The sequence below is a fragment of the Eschscholzia californica genome, unplaced genomic scaffold, assembly GCF_041429995.1.
Source record: "Eschscholzia californica isolate CP2 unplaced genomic scaffold, dmEscCali1.0.p SCAF_1, whole genome shotgun sequence".
In the NCBI taxonomy this organism is placed as follows: domain Eukaryota; kingdom Viridiplantae; phylum Streptophyta; class Magnoliopsida; order Ranunculales; family Papaveraceae; genus Eschscholzia; species Eschscholzia californica.
In genome coordinates this window covers 70,897,760-70,918,160 of record NW_028238198.1, presented here as the reverse complement: position 1 = coordinate 70,918,160, position 20,401 = coordinate 70,897,760, and the positions used below count along the sequence as shown (strand labels likewise).

General features: G+C 36.3%; 3 protein-coding genes across 4 annotated transcripts in view; all 3 read right to left on the bottom strand.

Moving 5' to 3' along the window:
* Positions 1–1,735: 1,735 nt before the first annotated feature.
* Positions 1,736–20,401, bottom strand: part of LOC147568774 (uncharacterized) — a 40,021-nt gene continuing 21,355 nt past the window's right edge. The window contains exons 2-3 of one of the 2 annotated variants that reach the window (XM_086667155.1): positions 3,407–3,454; positions 1,736–3,042 (exon numbers count right to left, since the gene is read on the bottom strand). In XM_086667155.1, coding sequence (XP_086523281.1) covers positions 1,938–3,014 — 1,077 coding nt within the window. In that variant the 5' untranslated portion in view covers positions 3,015–3,042; positions 3,407–3,454 and the 3' untranslated portion in view covers positions 1,736–1,937. Of the gene's footprint in view, positions 3,043–3,406; positions 3,761–20,401 lie in introns of those variants that run through there. The other variant, XM_086667144.1, reaches the window with a different exon arrangement.
* LOC147568777 (uncharacterized) lies at positions 6,055–8,758 on the bottom strand. The gene is made up of 5 exons (XM_086667102.1): positions 8,605–8,758; positions 8,209–8,380; positions 7,915–8,045; positions 7,256–7,428; positions 6,055–7,159 (listed from the first exon to the last, which is right to left on the bottom strand). Exons 2-5 carry the CDS (start codon positions 8,343–8,345, stop codon positions 6,269–6,271), a joined length of 1,332 nt encoding a protein of 443 aa, XP_086523228.1. The 5' UTR covers positions 8,346–8,380; positions 8,605–8,758; the 3' UTR covers positions 6,055–6,268.
* LOC147568776 (uncharacterized) lies at positions 9,694–18,216 on the bottom strand. The gene is made up of 6 exons (XM_086667169.1): positions 18,014–18,216; positions 16,885–17,917; positions 16,450–16,832; positions 14,780–15,429; positions 10,655–11,182; positions 9,694–10,562 (listed from the first exon to the last, which is right to left on the bottom strand). The coding sequence occupies exons 1-2, from the start codon at positions 18,134–18,136 to the stop codon at positions 16,994–16,996; spliced, it is 1,047 nt and encodes a 348-aa protein (XP_086523295.1). The 5' UTR covers positions 18,137–18,216; the 3' UTR covers positions 9,694–10,562; positions 10,655–11,182; positions 14,780–15,429; positions 16,450–16,832; positions 16,885–16,993.

Genomic DNA, 20,401 nt, shown 5'->3' with positions numbered 1-20,401 from the left:
ACCACTGCGACTTGGCCATAATACGAAGATGTCAGAACTTTGCTTGTAGCAATATGCCCATATTTCAATCAGATTTGTTTATATAAAGATGCTTGAAATTTCAGGAGACTGAAGCCGTCAATATCTTCATACTTTTCGGTGTCAAAGCTGTGACCATGTTGACCTTCTTCGAATGGTTGACCAGCGGTGGGATACTCGCACGCGTTCGCTGTTTTACTTGCTTGTTTTGCTAGCCCAGAATCTATGTTCCCACCAAAAGTTGGTGTTGCGGGTACTAATAGCGTCCAGGTTTCTACTCCTTGTTTCTCTAGTTTAGTTTCGTTGTCAGAACGGCTTTTCTCTCCAAGAGGTACCACGACTTCGCCTTGTCCATCAACACTGATCGCTTCGGTTCATTTGACTGCTTCAGATGAGATTTTCGAGATAATTTGTCCCAAAATTTGATCCTTGTTTGCTGAAGGCGGCATAGTATCAGCATGAGCTTCAATCAAATTATCTGAGAGCAAAATAGGTGCTATGATTTTGGTCGGTGCATCTACCTCTGACAGTCTGACTCTACCTCGTCTAACTTGTCAGAGACCACCTGAAATATAGAAAGTATATTAGATGTTAATAAAATGCTGAAGATCTGCTAAAATGAGAAAGAAACATAGAAAGAAAAAGAACACAAATGCTATTCCCCTTATAACCTTTCCGGCGTTTTGTGTCAAGCTCTCTGTAACCCCATTGATATAAATACCAGCTTCAACAATAATAGTACCACTAACAATGTACCATCTATGAGGCTTTTTGAGTTCATTATTAGGCAAAATGCTCGCCAACGGCCAACCCAGGACCAAAATCTAGTACAGTGAATTGATGTTCACGGGATACTGTAAAACGCAAAAGCGAGATAACGGACACTGAGATTTAAATATAATTTCTAGCATCATATATTTGACAAGTTAAAATTGAGAATTTATCAAAAATGTCTCGTAAAAACTGTATCATCGTAGTACATTATCCAAGACAGCCAAGAACCATGAATCAGTTTGAGGCATCCAAAAAGGATATACAAAAAACAGAGAGAAGTATGCATTACTAATAGTTTTACTAAAGCTGTGTTTGCTTTTTTCTCCACAGTTTTGAAATCAACCACAAGGTCCAAATCGATAGGTCAGATTCGGATTGTTTGTCTTGTAACGTACTTGCCCAAATGTCTGTTTTGGGTAATTTTGCTTACGACAAGTCAGATTCGAACAATTCAGTTTGAAACAAGCCAGCCGAGAGTCTGAAAAAGGATTTATGTCTCAAGTACATGAACTTGTTGTTGCAAAAAATTACTAAGCTTCAATGTCGAAATCGTATGGAAAAGGAAAGTTTGCTTTGGTAATTTTAGTAAATAACTAAAGGAAAGATAATTTACCGTTTGCCAGTGTATCTGTTTTCAATATGATCCTCGACTTAGAAGGGTTTTCATGTTCATGAAGAGAAAAGAAAGAAAGGTTTTCAAGGAGAAAAGATGATCTTGGGAATGGACAGATGCATAGGGATGATCAAGTAGATTTATGAGCAACCCGTTTCTAATTCGAAGTAAATGTCTGAATTTTTTATTTTAATGTACCTACTTTAACTAACACAAGCGATAATTTGCCGAACAAGATTAAGACCTGCTAGTTGGATATTCTTTGACAGAAAGACCTGTATGACGATTTTGCTGTTCTATAATGTAACCGTTTACTTCCAGACAAATAGATTTTCAAAATAACGATTTAATCACAAAAGACTGTCTGACCATAAACTGCTGAAAACATACTCCAACAGTCAGTATCTCTACTAGACCGTGCTATCGCACACTAAGACAAAAGCAAATCGACAAAGACAAGAAGACATTGAACTGACTTTAATATACTTAACCAACATCATGAACCAACCGAAACCTAGATTGTGAGATTTGACTATTCTTGAAATTGATCAGAGGAGAAATAATCCACGAGCCTGAGGGTATCCTGGAAAGTAGTAGTGCCATTCCTAGCAGAAATGAATCGAGTATGGATCCTCAGAAGATCAATCACAACTGGGTTGGATACCGCAGCAGGAGTCATGAACTGGCGCGACGTTCCCTGTACCAACTGAGCCACGGTGATGAGGATAGGGAAGTTCGACCTTTCCAGTTTATTCGTGCGTGAGGGAGGTTCACGGATTCGAAAATATTGAGGAAATGGGTATCCTTTAAGTTCGTTAGCTGCCTGGCGAAACCTCATAACCTCCCCAGCCACCCTTAAATCATATAGCACAGGAGAATTCGTGCGATCAAAAACATCCATGATGGACCGAAACCCTGCCATATCTGTCCAGGCGATTATCTGACTTAGGTGCCTGCACATCCTTCCGATTGGAGACGGCACATCGCACAGGTTTATTATAAAGTCCAGGACCTTCTTCCTAAGTCCAACCTCAGAGCCAAGCATTGATCGGACCACCCCCGCCTTTGGCTTCTTTAAAAACACCGTTATTGGGGTTCCTTCAACCAAATCAATATGTGCCATCATTGCTCTGATCCTGTTCGTCATGAAGTTCTCATAGTTGTTATCCCCAACTTTCTTATAAAGCAGAAGAATGCATTGGCCAAGAATGATCAGAATTTGCTGTTGGGTCATTGAATTGTACAATCCCTCGACCCCATTGAATGTGCCGTTAGCATTTTCTTTCACCACATTAACTTCAGCACCTTGATTTTGCAATGCTAACTTGGCTTTGTCTTTAATCTCAGGCCAAACACAAGCCATAATTGAGCACACATTCGAGCATAATTCCAAGTTGGTAATATTTTCCCTGTTGCACTCAGACACCATGTAGAAAATCATCCTCGAGCTACCCTCAGTAGATGTCCCAACATATAAGTTCGTTGGTTCAGGATCACCGATATGGAGCGTCGTAATGGCGGCTCCTGGTGTCGGCGAAGGCCGTGAAGCAGCACCAAACATAGACATTGGGCGCAACCTGGACCTGGTTGATGCTCTAGCATTTGCCATTTCCCAAAGTTAAAGCACCTAAACAAAGCTTCGAATAAGATTCATATTAGGGAAGTTAAGTATGCAAATTGAAATTCTTAGGCAAACACAACCATTAACAAAATTAAAATATATTAACGCAAATACATTTTACAGTCCAGAGTATGGCAGACTGAGCATGTGTTAAAAGGGTAGGAAAAATAAACTATAAATCAATTCATATTTTGAGGAAGCAATTTCTAGTATGAATTCATATTTTTTTTTTCTTTTTTAAAGATCAAATAGGAGAGTTTAGAAAGCTAAAATTCATAATACCCATCTTGAAAATAACTCACAAGGAATGAAGATCATAAGCTATTTGACTCTAAGTAGAATCTTAAAAGTAATTAAGAAGAAGGTGAAGAAGAACTTACAGGTTAAAAGGGTTACATAAACATGGGCACAGAGAGAAACACTAACTACTATTTATAGAGAAAGAAAGAAAGTGGGGGTATTGAGGAGATAATAGAGGAGGAAGTAGATTTCTTGGGAATTTGAGATATATGGGGAAAGTAAAGTTGATTAATGAGAAATCCTTTTGTAGTCCAAAGGGGAAGTCTGAATTTTGAATCGGTTTGATTGTCGTTCTCTCTTCCACATTTCTTTCATAATCAATCACACTTACTACTATTGTCTTGTCCCAGACTCAAAAGTGTCCCCGTACCCTTTATTGACACTTCAGGAGTATCCAGTTGAAAACTGGTTCAATAGAAGTGCAAGTGTAGTCCAACTTTGCCCTGAGAAGGGTCCCTTTTTACAGATGGAAGAGACGCAAGTGGGAGGGATAGTGGTAGTGTGTTGCTGATATGGTGTGAGTAGTCTTCTGCCTCTTACTCAAAAACTTAGTTGAAGAGTTTGTGTCGTTCTTTCTCACTTACGGTGAGTTAACCACCTACGAACAACTGCTTGTTTAGTTGGTTGTGCATCTACTAAAGGAAAAAATTTCGATACTTTGGTCGAGGCGGAAAAATTATATTTCGAATTCACACAAATATAGAGAAAGTAAATTTAATTTGTGAGCAACCAGTTAGAAATTCAAACTAAATTGTTGAATTTGAATCGTTTAATTATCTTCTTTACTTCTCCCTCGTTTTCATCTCATGACTATGATTTAATCACTACCATAGCAGATTCTCAAAGTAAATGTCGCCTTTCTCTCGTAGCTCTATTACTACTAACATAAACCATTATCTTCTCCTTGACCATCAGTCACCACAATCCTCCACACCAACCACCACTATCCTCTCAACTAACCACCACTATCGACATCTCCCCCCTTTCTTAGCCTAACCCTTCCCTCACACAGAATTTTTTCCCTTCTGCTGCGACGAAGAAAATTGAAGATTTCCTATCTAAGTGTACAAAGAATCTTTGACAAGATTCTTGACAAAATGCTAAGTGAACGGTCCCGATCAAAGTCAAACTTTGAAAAACTTGGATCAACTTTTGTCTTTTAGTGAAAAAAAGTCATTAAGTCATAAATTTTGTCAAGGATCTTGTACATGTAGCACTCCCGTTATTTATAATCAACGGGAGAGAAAACATTGCACAAAATCTTATGCCCATGGTAGGAAATTTCCATGAGTTAGATTTTGCGACTTCGAAAATTAAATATTATACAATGATAAAGACATCTCCCTTGTATTTCAATTCTTGGGTCCTCTTTCAGGCATATTAAAACAAACCATACATAGTCTGAAACAGAGTTCATAACTGAAATACCAACACATTTCCAAAAATACCACTATTTGCTCAGAGATCATACCTTAACCACCTATTAATATAATCCACTACATAAACCCTAAAGAAACTCATCAAAAGATAAACTTCCCCTTTTCTGGACCAATTTCCTCATGTATAATGAATGAATCATAATTCGTACTACTGCCCGTTTTACTCGAGCCGCTATAACCTCGTCGTTTGCTAATACCAACTTCTCCTCTGCATGAAGCAACCTCACATTCGCCTCATCTTCCTCCACTCTAGCAACCCAGAGCTCCTCTTCTTCCACATAGAAATCATTTTTGATCCTATCCAAGTGTTCTCGAAGCTACACTATGTTGAATTTAAGTTTCAAGGACGGGGGATAGTTTAGAAAGCTAAAATTCATAATATTTTAAACAATTTTCCCAAAATTAAAAATCATTCATCATATAACTTTTGGCTAGGTGCACATCATTTAATAACTTGTGTTAAATTGTATAAACAAAAACGAGGATGATTTTGAGGTTTCTAGGTCTGTAATAGCATTAATAGTTTTTATATGACCTTTAGGACCCAAAACATCTATGATAATGATAGTTATAGGGATTATTCAATTCAGAAAGTACTTTCATACTATTCGTAATGTATCCGTTCCATATTGGAGTCTACGACAAGAAGCAATAATTAAAAACCTAAGAGTTCCCCGTCTCTGAAGTTTTCGCGTAAGATCAATTCAGAACCTAAAACCTAGATTTCTAGTTTAAAGAAAAGTGAGATACTGGTATTCATCTTTTGTGAAAACTTAATACACCATCAATTGGAGTAGAAGAATAAGTTCTTCGTAGTTCTAGCTAACCACAAGTGGCAATCAAGTATCGTCCTGGTGTATCTCAAATAGAGAAACTACCCTTTGACCTATCGATCTTTATAAAGCAAACAGCTATCGGATTGATATACAGGAAAGCGAATTGAAGAGAATTAAGTTATATTCGACTAACCTCTAATAGAATCATATCGTACTTATGCATGTGATCCTAATTAGTAAACTGCGAGACATTAGATATTGGTAGAACTCCCCGTATCCCAACACTTCACCATTAACCACCACCAGGCACCGTCTTCGACATCAACCACCACTATTTTCATCTCTCACCCTTTCTTAGCCTAACCCCTTTCTCAAACAGAGGTTTTTCCCCTTCCGTAGTGACGAAGGAAATCCATAGAGAATTTTTTTTATGTACATTAGAGTTAGCTACCCTTTGGGAGCTGCTTTCATTATTTTTTGATCTATGGGACAGAAAACATTGCACAAATCTTATGCACATAGTAGGAAATTTTCATTAGCTGATTTTGCCGAGTTCGAAAATAAATACAGTGACAACATATCACCATTATATTTCAACTCTTCTGTCTTCTTTCAGCCATATTCAGACAGATCATATCTAGCAAGAAGAGAGCTAACACATTTACCAAAATACCATTATTTAGAGATCATACCCTTGCCTATCTAGACACGACCTAATACATAAACCCTAAAGAAACTCATCAAAGATAAACTTCCCTTTCTCTGATATCATTTTCTTCTGTAAGATTAAGGGACTAATCTTACTTTCTACTGCTGACAGTTTTTCTCGAGCTATTATCACCTCCTTGTTTGCTAACACCAACTTCTCGTCTGCATCCATCAACCTCGCCTTTGCCTCATCTTTCTCCACTATAGCAACCTTAAGCTTCTCTTCCAAATAGAAATCATTTTTCACCCTATCAAAGTGTTCCTGAAGCCACAATATGTTGAATTCAAGTTTCTCAGCCATCTTTATTTTCTTTTCCCATGAGTCAATCATTTCAGAAGAAAGCTCGGACGAAGGACATTGATGCATCTCTGTAATGCAAAGCATTATATCTGAAACCACTGCGACTTGGCCACAATACGAAGATGTCAGAACTTCGCTTGTAGCAATATGCCCATAATTCAACCAGATTTGTTTATATAAAGATGCTTGTGATTTCAGCACACTGAAGCCTCCAATATCTTCGAATTTGTCATCAACAAAGCTTTGACCATGTTGAAAATCTTTGAATAGTTGACCAGCGGTGGGACTCTCACACAAGCGCGTTTTTTTACTTGCTTGTTTCGCTAGCCCAGAGTCTATGTTCCCACCGAAAGTTGGTGTTGCGGGTTCTACTAGTGTCCAGGTTTCTTTTCCTTGTTTCTCAAGTTCAGTTTCGCTGCTACGACGACTTTTCTCTCCAAGAGGTACCACGACTTCGCCTTGTCCATCAACACTGAGCTCTTCGGTTGGTTTGACTGCTTCAGATGAGCTTTCCGAGATAACTTGTCCATATAGTTGATTCTTGTTTGCTGAAGGAGGCACAATATCAGCATGAGCTTCCATCAAATTATCTGACTTGTCTGAGACCACCTGAAATACAAGAAATACATTAGATGTTAATATAACGCTGATGATCTGGTAAAATGAGAAAGAAAGAAAGAGAACACAAATGGTGTTCCTGGTAACCTTTTCGGAGTTCTGTGTCAAGCTCTCCGTAACCCCATTGATATAAATATAAGCTTCAACAATAACAGTATCATTAACAATGTACCCTCTATGACGGTTCATGAGTTCATTAAAAGGCAACATGCACTTAAACCCCCAAACATGCTGTTGTACAGTGAATTGATGTCTAGATGCTGTAAATGCAAAAGAGAGATAACGGACACTGAGACATAATCCAAAATGTCTCATAAAAACTAGATCAATATACTACATTACTCAAAATAGACAAGAACCATGAATCAGTTTGAGGCTTCCAAAATGAAGAAAAATAAAAATTACTTACAGTTTTACTAAAGGAGTGCTAGTTTTTTTCTCCCAAATCAGAGTTTAAATCGTTTGTTTTACTAAGGTAGTGATTGTTTTCATTTTCTATATCAGATGTTAAATCCAACTCAAGCTCTGAATTGATTTGAGTTGGATTCTAGATTGGTTGATTGGTCCGATTCATAATGTCTGACTCGTCGGAATGACTTCTTTTGGTTGATTATATGCTAAATTGATCAGGACCATTCAGATTCAGACGAGTCAGATGGAGACAAAGTGAGTATCAAACTAGTTACCTGTTTCCTAAGACTAAAATGTCAAAATCTAAAGGAAAAAAGATTGCAAGAGAAATTTACCTCCCTTCACTGTGTTTGTGCTATCCATTTGATCAATAACAAACAATTTTACTTCGGCAATTGGCTTATTGGCAGGATCAATCTCAAGGTAAAGCACGAAATAACCTTCACTCGGTTGTATCACTAAATGACTAAAGAAAGCCGCAAAGGTTAGAGTAAACAAGAAGAAAAAATAAAACATTCCGAAGTTTGACTCAAATTAATTCAGACCTCAAATCAGATTACAGATCTGACTTAGGAAAAACAAAAACTATCTGTAAGTGCAACAAGCCAAAGGGAGAGGAAACAACATACCAGGAGTAAGAACCAACCAAGAATGGAACAGAGCGATGCCACATATTAGTTTTCGAACTAAGAAAATGTTTAATTGTCCACCTATATTTCCAAAATTTTGAGTCAGGGTTTCTGATCCTGACTGGTTGATTCTCCATTGTCTGACTTCTTTAGTCTCTCCTGATAAAAAAGACTAGAAGCAAAAAATTAACCCCGTGGAAGATTTCCATAAGATAGATATGTTTAAAACTATGAAAACAACATTAATATTTGTATCAATTTAACCAAACTAGTACAACTATAGAGTGAAACCCTTAATTTTAATTTAACAAAAGTATCATAAGGGAATGATGACAATCATAAGTTATTTGACTCTAATTGTTAGTTTTATAAAACTAATTAAGAAGAAGAACTTACAGGTTAATAATGTTACAGAAACATGGGCAGAGAGAGAGAGAGTATATGAAGAGAAAGAAACACAAGTTTTAAGGAGAAAAAAGAGGAGGAAGTTGATTTTCTTGGGAATTTCAGTAAATATGGGGAAAAGTAAAAAAGTTGATTAATGAGAAACAAACCCTTTTTGCAGTCCAAAGGGGAACTCTTTTTTTTTTTTTTGTTGAGATCCCAAGGGGAACTCTGAATTTCGAATCGTTTCATTCTCTCCTTGTCCTTCTCTCTTCCACATTTCTCTCATAATCACACAGACTCGTGGTGTCGCCATACCCTTTTATTGACACTCCTGGCATCCACATCAAAACTGGTTTAGTGAGATAAGTGCGTAATCAGTAGTGGGGTGGGAATAGGGATGGGAAACGGTACAGAGTCTACGGATAACTACCCATTCGGTCCGGACGGGCAGTCTATAGACATCCGGGGGGGAACAGATGCAACTCAAACTTGTCCGTTCGGGCAACCGGACAAAATGGGCGGGCATTTATGTTTTTCTCGGTGAAAATGTCTATTTGTGTCCGTTTTTTTATCCGGACGTGCCGGACACCAAGTATACATCTTAATTTTTCAAAAAATAACAGTAGTCAAGTTCATTACCTTAGTGAAAAATAATAACAAAATTAAACCCACCGAGATAAATGATTGTCTTATCAGAAATAAAAAGAGAGGGAAACATCGATTATGATTAATACAATTTTTCAATCTATGTTCTCAGAGTTAGGTACCCTTTCGTTCATTATCTACGATCAACGGGAGAGAAAATATTGCACAAAATCTTATGCCCATACTAGGAAATTTCCATGAGTTAGATTTTGTGACTTTAAAAATTAAATATTATACAATGATAAAGACATCACCCTCAAAATCAAATGGTCTGAAACAGAGTTCATAACTAACTGAAAAACCTACCAAATATCCCATAATACCACTATTTGCTCAGATATCATACCTTAACCTTTCTACATACAACCTAATACATAAATTCTATATAAATTCATCAAAGATAAACTTCCCTTTCTCTGATATCATTTTCTTCTGTAAGATTAAGGGACTAATCTTACTTTCTACTGCTGACAGTTTTTCTCGAGCTATTATCACCTCCTTGTTTGCTAACACCAACTTCTCGTCTGCATCCATCAACCTCGCCTTTGCCTCATCTTTCTCCACTATAGCAACCTTAAGCTTCTCTTCCAAATAGAAATCATTTTTCACCCTATCAAAGTGTTCCTGAAGCCACAATATGTTGAATTCAAGTTTCTCAGCCATCTTTATCTTCTTCTCCCAAGAGTCAATCATTTCAGAAGAAAGCTTGGAAGAACGACATTGATGCATCTCCGTAATGCAAATCATTATATCCGAAACCACTGTGACTTGGCCATAATACGAAGACATTAGAACTTTGCTTGTTGCAATGTGCCCATATTTCGACCAGATTTGTGAATATAAAGATGATTGTGATTTCAGCATATTGAAGCCCCAATATCTTCATACTTGTCAGTGTCAAAGCTTAGACCATGTTGACCTTCTTCGAATAGTTGACCAGAGGCGGGATACTCGCACAAGCTAGCTGTTTTACATGCTTGTTTTGGTAGCTCAGAATCTATGTTCCCACCAATAGTTGGTGTTGCAGGTGCTACTAGTGCCCAACTTTCCTTTTCTTGTTCCTCTCGTTCAATTTCATTCTCAGAACGAATTTTCTCTCCAAGAGGTATCGCGACTTCGCCTTATCCATCAACACTGAGCGCTTTGGTTCGTTTGACTACTTCAGATGAGCTTTTTGAGATAACATGTCCTGAAAGTTGTTCCTTGTTACCTGAAGGGGGCACAATATCAGAATGAGCTTCAATCAAGTTATCTGAGGGCAGAATAGGTGTCATGACTTCGGTTGGTGCATCCACCTCACATTCTACCTTGTCTGAGGCCACCTGACATACAGAAAATATATTAGATGTCAATAAAATGACTAAGATCTGCTAAAATGAGAAAGAAAGAGAACACAAATGTTGTTCCTAGTAACCTTTCCGGAGTTTTGCGTTGAGCTCTCTGTAACCCCATTGATATAAATATCAGCTTCAACAATAACAGTATCATTAACAATGTACCATCTACGACGGTTCACGAGTTCTATAAAAAGCAACATGCGCATAAACCGCCAATCAAGCTGGCTTACAGTGAATCGGTGTCTAGATGCTGTAAAATGCAAAGGAGAGAGAACGAACGCTGAGATTTTATCCAAAATGTCACATAGAAACTATATCATTATAGTACATGTACCAAAATAGACAAGAAGGATGAATCAGCTTGAGGCATCCAAAACAGAGACAAGTAAAAATTATTTACAGTTTTACAAAAGGGGTGCTTGTTTTTTTCTCTAAGTCAGATTTGAAATCTGACTCATGGTCCAAATTGACAATTCAGATCAAATTGTTAGTTTTACTAAGGTAGTGATTCTTTTGATTTTTTACATCAGATGAGAAAGCCAACTCAAGGTCTGAATTGACTAGAGTTAGATTCTACATTGATTGATTGGTCTGATTCATAATGTCTGTGATGCAGGCGCATAAACGTGTGGGCCCACGTCCACGCGTGCCCACACCCTATTGGGTCATAATAGTAGTTTATTTAGTAGAGGAGAAGTTACTTTAATTTGATATTTCTTTATTTTTAAAGTTTCTATGTTTGAGTAGTTTATTATTTTAGGAATCCTAGTTTGAGTCTATCTAGGAAGGTTTATTATCTTATAAAAGGAGATCTAGTCTATGTTAGGCCGCAGCTTTGGGGAATAAAGAAAAGTCTCCGGGGAATAGAGAATTAGTCAACTTAGAGGACATATTTGTTTTTTAGCCCAAAAGTAAATTTGATTGCCTTTTAGTCCTTAGTCTTCATCTCTTTCTCTTCCTCTCTGTCATGTTCATCCCAAAAAAAAATCCCAATAAATACAATCATCCAAAATTTCAAATTACCTGGTACGTCCCCTCTCGAACTCGGAATGAGGATCATTATTTACCTGTTTGTATTGCCGATATCCAAAAATGTCATTTTCTCACTCTAAAAACCTCAATCAATACTTCCCCCATCATGTACATCCGTGGGTGATTACAGAAGGGAACACAAAACATAATATTCAATTAACCATTCCTACTACCTACATAACCAAATAACAAACAAATTTCAATTTTCAACTATAACCTACAAACACAGAAAAAAATTCAATCAACACATAATAACCCTAAATTTCCAATTGCAAATCAGTTACCAACCAATCTTCTAGAATACCTAACATATGTCAAGACAATTGCATTCAAAACCCCAACTTCTTCAATAAGATCATAACTATCTTCAGTAGTTGCTTTGATCAAATTAAAGATCAAAGATTGAATTGAATAATAAGATAATCCAATAAGTAAAAACATATGAACAGTTTCAATTGATTTCTCTAGTAAATCTAGGGCAAAGTGAATTATGATATACTTTGGTAAACACCTCGGACAATTGAATAAAGAACAGACTAAAAAGGTGAAGAACAAAAGAAGAAACCTAAGTTAAGAATGGAAAAGGAAAAGAGAGAAGATGTAATGTAGTTTTTTGGAGAGTGGTCGAGATGTTATAAGATTATAAATACCAGGGAGATTATATGAGAAAATTGAGAAAGATTAAATTTTGTTATTTTACTTTTTTGGGAGGATAAAAATCAATAGGATAAAGGGAGAATCAGCCGAAGAGATAGAAATGCAAGAGAGAGGATGAGCATGAGAGAAGATGAAGATGAGTAGGCAAAGTTTAATCAAGTCAATTTTTGGACTAAAAAATAAATATGTCTTATAAGTCAATTTTGAAAGATTTAAGTCTTTATTCCCTTGAGACTTTTCTTTATTCCCCAAAGCCGCGGCCCTATGTTATTATGGACCTTGAAGAGAAAAACCATTGAAGTTATTAAGAGTTTAAGTTTAGTTTATCGTTTCTTACAGTTTTCTTTAATTATTCTTAGTTTATTTTATTGTTCTTTAATTATTTCGCTGCGTCTACATCAAGTGGTATTCAGAGCCATTTTTTTTTAACCAATCAGAATGGTAAATCCTACCGTTCCTACTCCAACAATCAAAGAGAAGACACCAACTTTTGCCTCCGAATGGGACAACATCAACAAGAAGTTATCCTCGGTTACAAAATTGGAAGAAGCTTTCGAAAATTACAAGAAGGAAAATATGGAAAAATTCGATCAAGTCAATGATTCCATCATGAAGTTATCTAAACAACTCGAAGGCATATGTAAGTCTCCCTCTTTTACCACCTCTCCTTCATCTACTACTTCCATTGAAACATCATCACCACAACCACTCCCAACCACAACACCAATTTCAATTCCCCTACTTGGTCAACCTATCACTAACCCATGCCCGACCACTTTCCTCCCACCGATTCATATCAACCCTACATCGCCACTCTCACCGGTTTTCCCATTAACATACATAAACCCTACAACCATTCCAACCACACCATCTTTTTCCTTCAACGACCAACAAACATTTTTTTCCCTACAACCATTCCAACCACACCATCAATTCAACTCTTATAACCACCCACAAGTTTACAATGAGGAACAACAACTACAAGCACCTCCACATCATCTTTCTCCTCATTCTCTACAGGAACCCTTCTCCAACCAAACATTCCACCACACATATACAAACCCTAGTTATGTAGGCTACAACCCGGATTCTATAGGCACCCCTAGTTTCCCTATACATAATATTCAAATCCCATCTATAGCCACCACCCAAATAACCCTACCCCAATATCACCAACATGTTCCTGTTTCCCTCCCAATCTTTTGGTGTCAAACACCATCACCAACACAACAAACCTCTCCTTACTATTCCATATCCCCAACACTTCTACCAGAAAATTTTGAATCTTCCATATCCCCAACACTTCTGTCAGAAAATTTTGAATCTTCTCCTCAAGTTGAAACTCAGTTATCAACACACCCAAGTAATCAAAACCCAGAATTTAGTGAAGGAAAAGAAGAACAAAAAGCAATTATCAAAACCCATCACAACCAAGAAGAAGAACAACAAGAGAAACAATTAAGAAAAAGAGGAACAAGAAGAACAACCCAGAATTTTCCAAATCAATTATGTCCCACATCGCCGCTTTCTCTATCAAATCTCTTCCTACCAAATTTTCTTCAAACAATTAAGAAAAAGAGGATCAATTTCCCAATTCTTACAATGAACCTATACTCAATGGTCAAAGATCACATACCAATTGAACAACTTCCATCTAGGTTTCACATATCAATTGAAGAAAACAAACAGTGGGCTCCAGGTATTGATCACGTTAGAGTACATAAACTACATGAAGATGAACTTGGAAAAGTCAATTTTGCGTGGCATATCTACACTACATGGTTCCATATCGATATCTTAGTTAGCGATGGTTATGCTTATACTTTGGCTATTGATGAAGTATTTTGGAAATTTGTTACAATTACTCTTACTTCACACTTGCTCATAGTACTTCACACTTTCTTGAAGATTAAGTGGTTGTGCCTACCGTGGGAAGATGGCGAGATGAACATTATTTATTCACTAAGGTTAATTTTGCGAGAATCATTGGCATATGAGTTTGGGTAAGAGGTTGACGATTACTTGCACATTAGTATCCTTCCATTCCAGTGCAAACTTCGTTCGAAATGGGAATTACGGATCGCCATGACAAAGTTCATCGTCTGCGGGTGCATCAACTTGTTTTCTTCATCGAAATCGGTTCGGGACGAACCTTCTGGGGAACAGGGTGCTGATGCAGGCGCATAAACGTGTGGGCCCACGTCCACGCGTGCCCACACCCTATTGGGTCATAATAGTAGTTTATTTAGTTGAGGAGAAGTTACTTTAATTTGATATTTCTTTATTTTTAAAGTTTCTATGTTTGAGTAGTTTATTATTTTAGGAATCCTAGTTTGAGTCTATCTAGGAAGGTTTATTATCTTATAAAAGGAGATATAGTATGTTATTATGGACCTTTAAGAGAAAAACCATTGAAGTTATTAAGAATTTAAGTTTAGTTTATCGTTTCTTACAGTTTTCTTTAATTATTCTTAGTTTATTTTATTGTTCTTTAATTATTCCGCTGCGTCTACATCAGTCTGACTAGTCGGAATGGCTAATTTGGATTGATTATATATCAATTTGAACGGTACTACTCAGATTCAGACGAGTCAGATGGAGACAAAGTCAATTTCAAATAATGGAACTCCAATAAAGGGTCAGGTGAGTGAGACTCTATGTGCATGAACTTGTTACCTGTTTCCTAAGACTAAAATGTCTAAATCCAAAAGAGAAAATTTGCTTTAGAAATTGACCGCTGGCAGAACTACCAGTCATCCTTGCGTTTGTGCTATCCATTTGATCAACAAAAGATAATTTTACTTCGGCAAAGGGCTCAATGGAAGGATCAATCTCAAAGTCAAGCGACAAATAATTATCTTCTCACTTCGGTTGTATCACCAAACGACTACAGGAAAATAGCGAAGGTTAAAGAAAACTAGTAGAAAAAACTGAACAATATGAGATTTGCCTCAAATCAATTCAGTTCTTGAATCAGAATTCAGATCCGTCTTACAAAAAAACAAAAACTACCCACAACTGAAACAAGGGAAAGGGAGAGGAAACATCATACCAGGAGTAAGAACCAATCAAGAATGGAACAGAGCGATGCCACATATTAGTCTTCAAACTAAAAAAATGTTTAATTGTCCACCTATATTTCCAAAATTTTGAATCAGGGGTTCTAATCCTGACTGGTTGATTCTCCATTGTTCTAACTGTTTTTTACCCTCCTGATAAAAGAAAAAGACAAGAAGAAAAAAAGTATTGTATATGAAGAGAACGAAACAGAGTGGGTTTTGAAGAGAAAACAGAGGAGGAAGTTGATCTTCCTGGGAATTTCAGGGAAGTAAAGTTGATTAATGAGCAAACCACCTTTTTTTGTAGTCCAAAGGGGAAGTCTGAATTTTGAATCGTTTTAATTCTCCTTCGTCTTTCTCTCTCCCGCATTTCTCTCCTCATAATTCATAGACTCACAGTGTCGCCGTACCCTTTATTGACACTCCACGTATCCACATCAAAACTGGTTTAGTGAGATAAGTGTGCAGTGGGATTGTGGGAATGAATGTGTAACTCTAACCCTGTAGCCGTTATCAAGTGGGGTTTTATAGGATGCTTTCCCTATTCATTAACCCAATGGAGACCCTCACTAGGCCTGTACAATCGGATATAGGCACATCCGTGTTTATGTTGGATCCGATATTTGGCAAGCTATTCGATATCTTATAATTATCTGGAAGATATTATAAAAATATCCGAATCTAAAAATATCAACGGATATCATAATATTCGATATCCGAAACAATAACAAAACTTTATATTTTAAGTTTAAATTTTTAACTATTACATCTAAATCTTTCAACAAAAAAAAAAAAAACTATTACATCTAAATAATAAATCTCAACCATACATTTTATATCTTATTATTAATAACTTTTAATTTTTATTATATTTTTATATTACTTGTCAGATACGGATTTATATTAGGGAACGGATATTGGTGTATCCATATCCAATAAATAGATATTCGACAAGTAATATCCGAATCCATATCCGAAATTTCGAATATTTTCTCAAAATGCGAATACGGTTACGGATCGGATGTCGAATATTTGGATATCTATTGACAGGCTTAATCCTCACGAGATAGACCATTATCTTCTCATTCACCATCAATAACCACTATCATCATCTTCTTCTTCACCATTAACCACCACCATCATCATCTTATCTATCCACCACCACTGTCTTCATCTCTCCCCAAGTTCTTTTTTAGCCTAACCTCTTCCTATCAAACAAAGGGTTTTCTCCTTTCAGTTGTGACTTGTGACGAAGGAAATCTATTGTCCCAACTTATAGGAAGATTTTCTATCTACATTCTCAGAGATAGCAGCTACCCTTTGGCTGCTGCATTCATTATGTTTGATCTATGAAAAAGAAAAAATGTTTCGATTCTTCCGTCTAATTACAGCCATAGAGACAAATCATATCTAGCTAGAAGAAACCAATCACATTTCCCACAATACCACCATTTAGACATCCTACCTTTAACCTATCTAGACACAATCAAATATAAACTACCTTTTTCTGAAATTTTTCTAGCAGAGATAACCAATTGATTTGAGATAGAGTTACATACCTAGTCAAGTTTAAACACAATTCCTCAAAATACCACAATCTAGAAATCCCAACTCAACCCCATCCCCAATATCACCTAAACCAAGACTCATCCCCTAACACAAGAAGCCCTAAAACAACTGATCAAAGAGAGACTTCTCTTTTTCGCATATAATTTCCTTCTGTAAAAGACTAATGTTACTCTCAATGGCTGACAGTTTCTCTTGTGACTTCATCACCTCCTCGTTAGCTAATGTCAACTTCTTTTTCGCTTCGTCTTGCTCCACTAAAGCAACCTTTAGCTTCTCCTCAACAAAGAAATTATTTTTAATCTTATCAAAGAGTTCGCGGAGCCACATTATGTGAAATTCAAGTTTCTCAGCCATCTTTATCTTCTTATCCCACGAGTCAATCATTTCAGAAGAAAGCTCGAATGAACGATATTGATTCATCTCTGTAATGCAAACTAATATATCGAAAACCACAGAAATTTGGCCAGTATACGAAGCTGTTAGAACGTTGCTTGTAGCGATATGCCCATATTTCAACCAGATTTTTTTATATAAAGTTGCTTGAGATTTCAGCACATTGAAGCCTCCAATATCTACAAATTTTTCATCATCGAAGATTTGACAATGTTCACCTTCTTCGAATGGATGACCAGCTGTGGGATACCCGCACAAGCTTGATGTTTTACTTGCTTGTTTTGGCAGCCCAGAATCTATGTTCTCACCAAAAGTTGGTGGTTCTACCGGTGTCAAGGTTTCTACTCCTTGTTCTTCTAGCTCAGTTGGAGTTTCAGGATTTTTCTCTTCAAGAGGTATCATGATTTCGCCTTGTCCATCAACACTGAGAGCTTTGGTTGGTTTGACAGCTTCAGATGAGCTTTTCGAGATAACTTGTCCCGAAAGTTGATCCTTGTTTGCTAAATTTGGCACAATATCAGCATTAGCTTCCACTAGTTGCTCTACTCCCATCATATTATCTGAGAGCAGAATAGGTGCCATGACTTCAGTCGGTGTATCCACCTCTGGTTCTACCTCGTCTGAGACCACCTGAAATACATAAAATATATTAGATGTTAATAAAATGCTGAAGATCTCCTAAAATGAGAAAGAAAGAAAGAGAACACGAATGCTATTCCTAATAACCTTTTCGGAATTTTGCGTGAAGTTCTCCGTAACCCCATTGATATAAATATCAGCTTCAACTATAACAGTATCATTAACAATGTACCCTCTATCACGGTTCCTGAGTTCATTAAGAGGCATCATGCTTGTAAACCCCCAATCAGGCTCTCGTAAAGTGAATCGATGTTGGGACGCTGTAAAATATAAAATAGAGAATAACTGACACTAAGATTTAAAAATGATTTCAAGCATCATTTATCTGACAAGTTTAAATTGAGATTTTATCCAAAATGTCTCATAAGAAATATATCATCGTAGTACAGCATCCAAAATAGCCGAGAACAGTAAATCAGTTTGAGGCTTCCACAAAGGATATACGAGTAACAAATACAAGTATAATTGTATAAATTACTTATAGTTTACAGAAGTAGTGCTTGTTTTTTCTCCCACATAAGATTTGAAATCTATATCAAGGTCCAAATTGATAGGTCGGATTCAGATATGCTTGTTTTTTACCAACTCACCTGAACAGCTGTTTTGGGTCATCTTGAGTAAGATAATTCAGATTCAAACAAGTCTGATGTGTTAGAATCAGATAATGAGAAGAAAAAAATGCCGCCAGCTAAGTGTCTGAAAAAGGGTCATTTGGGTCTCAAGTGCCTGAACTATTATGTCGCATTGTCGCGTAACGCTCCTAAAACTAAATATTGAAATTAAAGGGAAAAAGAAGTTTTGCTTTGGTAATTTAAGTAAATAACAAAAAGAAAAGATAATTTTACCTTTCGTCATTGTGTATGTTTCATCAATTTGATCAATAACGGCTAATATGAATTCCGCAAAGGGCTCATTGAGAGGATCAATATCAAGGTAAATCGAGAAATAGCAAACTTCTTTTTTTTTTTTTTTTTTTTTTTGTTGAGGTAATACCAAACTTCTTCAATCTTCCTCTTTGGATATATCAGCAACCGACTAAAGGCAAAGTCACAAAAGTTAGAGGAATAAACCAAGAAATAAAAAACAATCCAAATATATAATAACTAGTGATGAGATGCTCTTTCTCCCTAGAGCTCAAATTTGATGTTTAGGATGATAATATATGTCATAAATGAATAGTACATGATTTTAGTACTCTTAGGTAGTGTTTGTTATATTCTAGTTCTTTAAATCTAATTCATTTTATTTAATATAATATATTAACTCAAATGGGCCAAAACAAAATCAGTCGTTTGATCGGTTTAGACATCACGTAGTGATAGGAAACAAGAAATTCAGGGGAGACTCTAGGCATAAATCCGATGGGGCTTCTCTTGTGATTAGAGCTTCCAATGATGATTCGTATCCTACTTCTGCCTAGACCCAACAGTGTTTATGATCCCTATCAATTTTATTAGACATCATATGACAGACAAGTTCAAATATTGGGAAATAAGATTCTAGTCAATTATGACCTCGAGTCAGATTTCAGATCTGACTAAGAAAATAAACACACACACTACCTTAAGTCCTTAACAAGTAACTAAAACAAAACAATAGGGAGAGAACATTAACATACCAGGTGTGAGGACCAACTAAGAATTTATCAGAGTAATGATGTTGAGACTTCAAACTAGAAAAGTGTTTAATTGTCCAACGATATTTCCAATATTTTGAATCAGGGTTTTCAATCTTGATTACTTCATTCTCCATTGTGATCATAAGTGCTTGTTTCAATCCTGACAAGAAAAGGAAGAAAAATTAACTTTTACTTAAAAGACACAAGGGAGAGAATTATACCTAGCTCCTACTTAGGAAACATAAGAACTAGACTGTAATTTTTGTACGTATAAAAGATTAAGAAGAAAGTAGAGAAGACATTACAGATTTAATATGGTTACAGAAACATGGATAGAAGAGAGAGGGGGAGCATGCAACTGTATTTATAATTGTATGTGAAGAGAAAGAAACACAGGTTTTGAGAAGAAAATATGATCTTGGGAACAAAGAAATATATAGGGAAGATCAAGTAGATTTATGAGTAGCCCGTTTGCATTTCAAAGTAAATGTCTGAATTTTGAATCGTTTAGTTTCCCTAGTTGTCCATAAAATATTACTCCAATGAACCCTCGAAGCCTAAGAGACGCTTAATTAGTGGCATTTTTGGGGAGGGAAGTTATGTATCCAAAACAAAATTCTTTTGCAAATACAACCATTAAAAAAATAAATTAAATAACATTATCAACACAAATGCATTTTACTATACTAAGTATTACAGATGTATGTTAAATCAAAAGCGGAGAAATTAATGATTTTACATATGGCAGACTGACCATGCGTTAAAACAATAGAAAAAAATAATTCGATTCATATGACTAATTTTTGAGAAAGCAATTTCTAGTATGAATTCAGTTGCGTGATTATTTATCGAACTAA

Excerpts from the sequence above, each read along its gene's own strand:
- LOC147568777 (XM_086667102.1), bottom strand. The coding sequence starts at position 8,345 with ATGGAGAATCAACCAGTCAGGATCAGAAACCCTGACTCAAAATTTTGG. Across the intron at positions 7,429-7,914 it reads CACAAACACAGTGAAGGGAG|CATCTAGACATCAATTCACT; the intron begins GTAAATTTCTCT and ends TTGCATTTACAG. Across the intron at positions 7,160-7,255 it reads TGACACAGAACTCCGAAAAG|GTGGTCTCAGACAAGTCAGA; the intron begins GTTACCAGGAAC and ends CTTGTATTTCAG.
- LOC147568776 (XM_086667169.1), bottom strand. The coding sequence starts at position 18,136 with ATGATGCCTCTTAATGAACTCAGGAACCGTGATAGAGGGTACATTGTT. Across the intron at positions 17,918-18,013 it reads TCACGCAAAATTCCGAAAAG|GTGGTCTCAGACGAGGTAGA; the intron begins GTTATTAGGAAT and ends TATGTATTTCAG.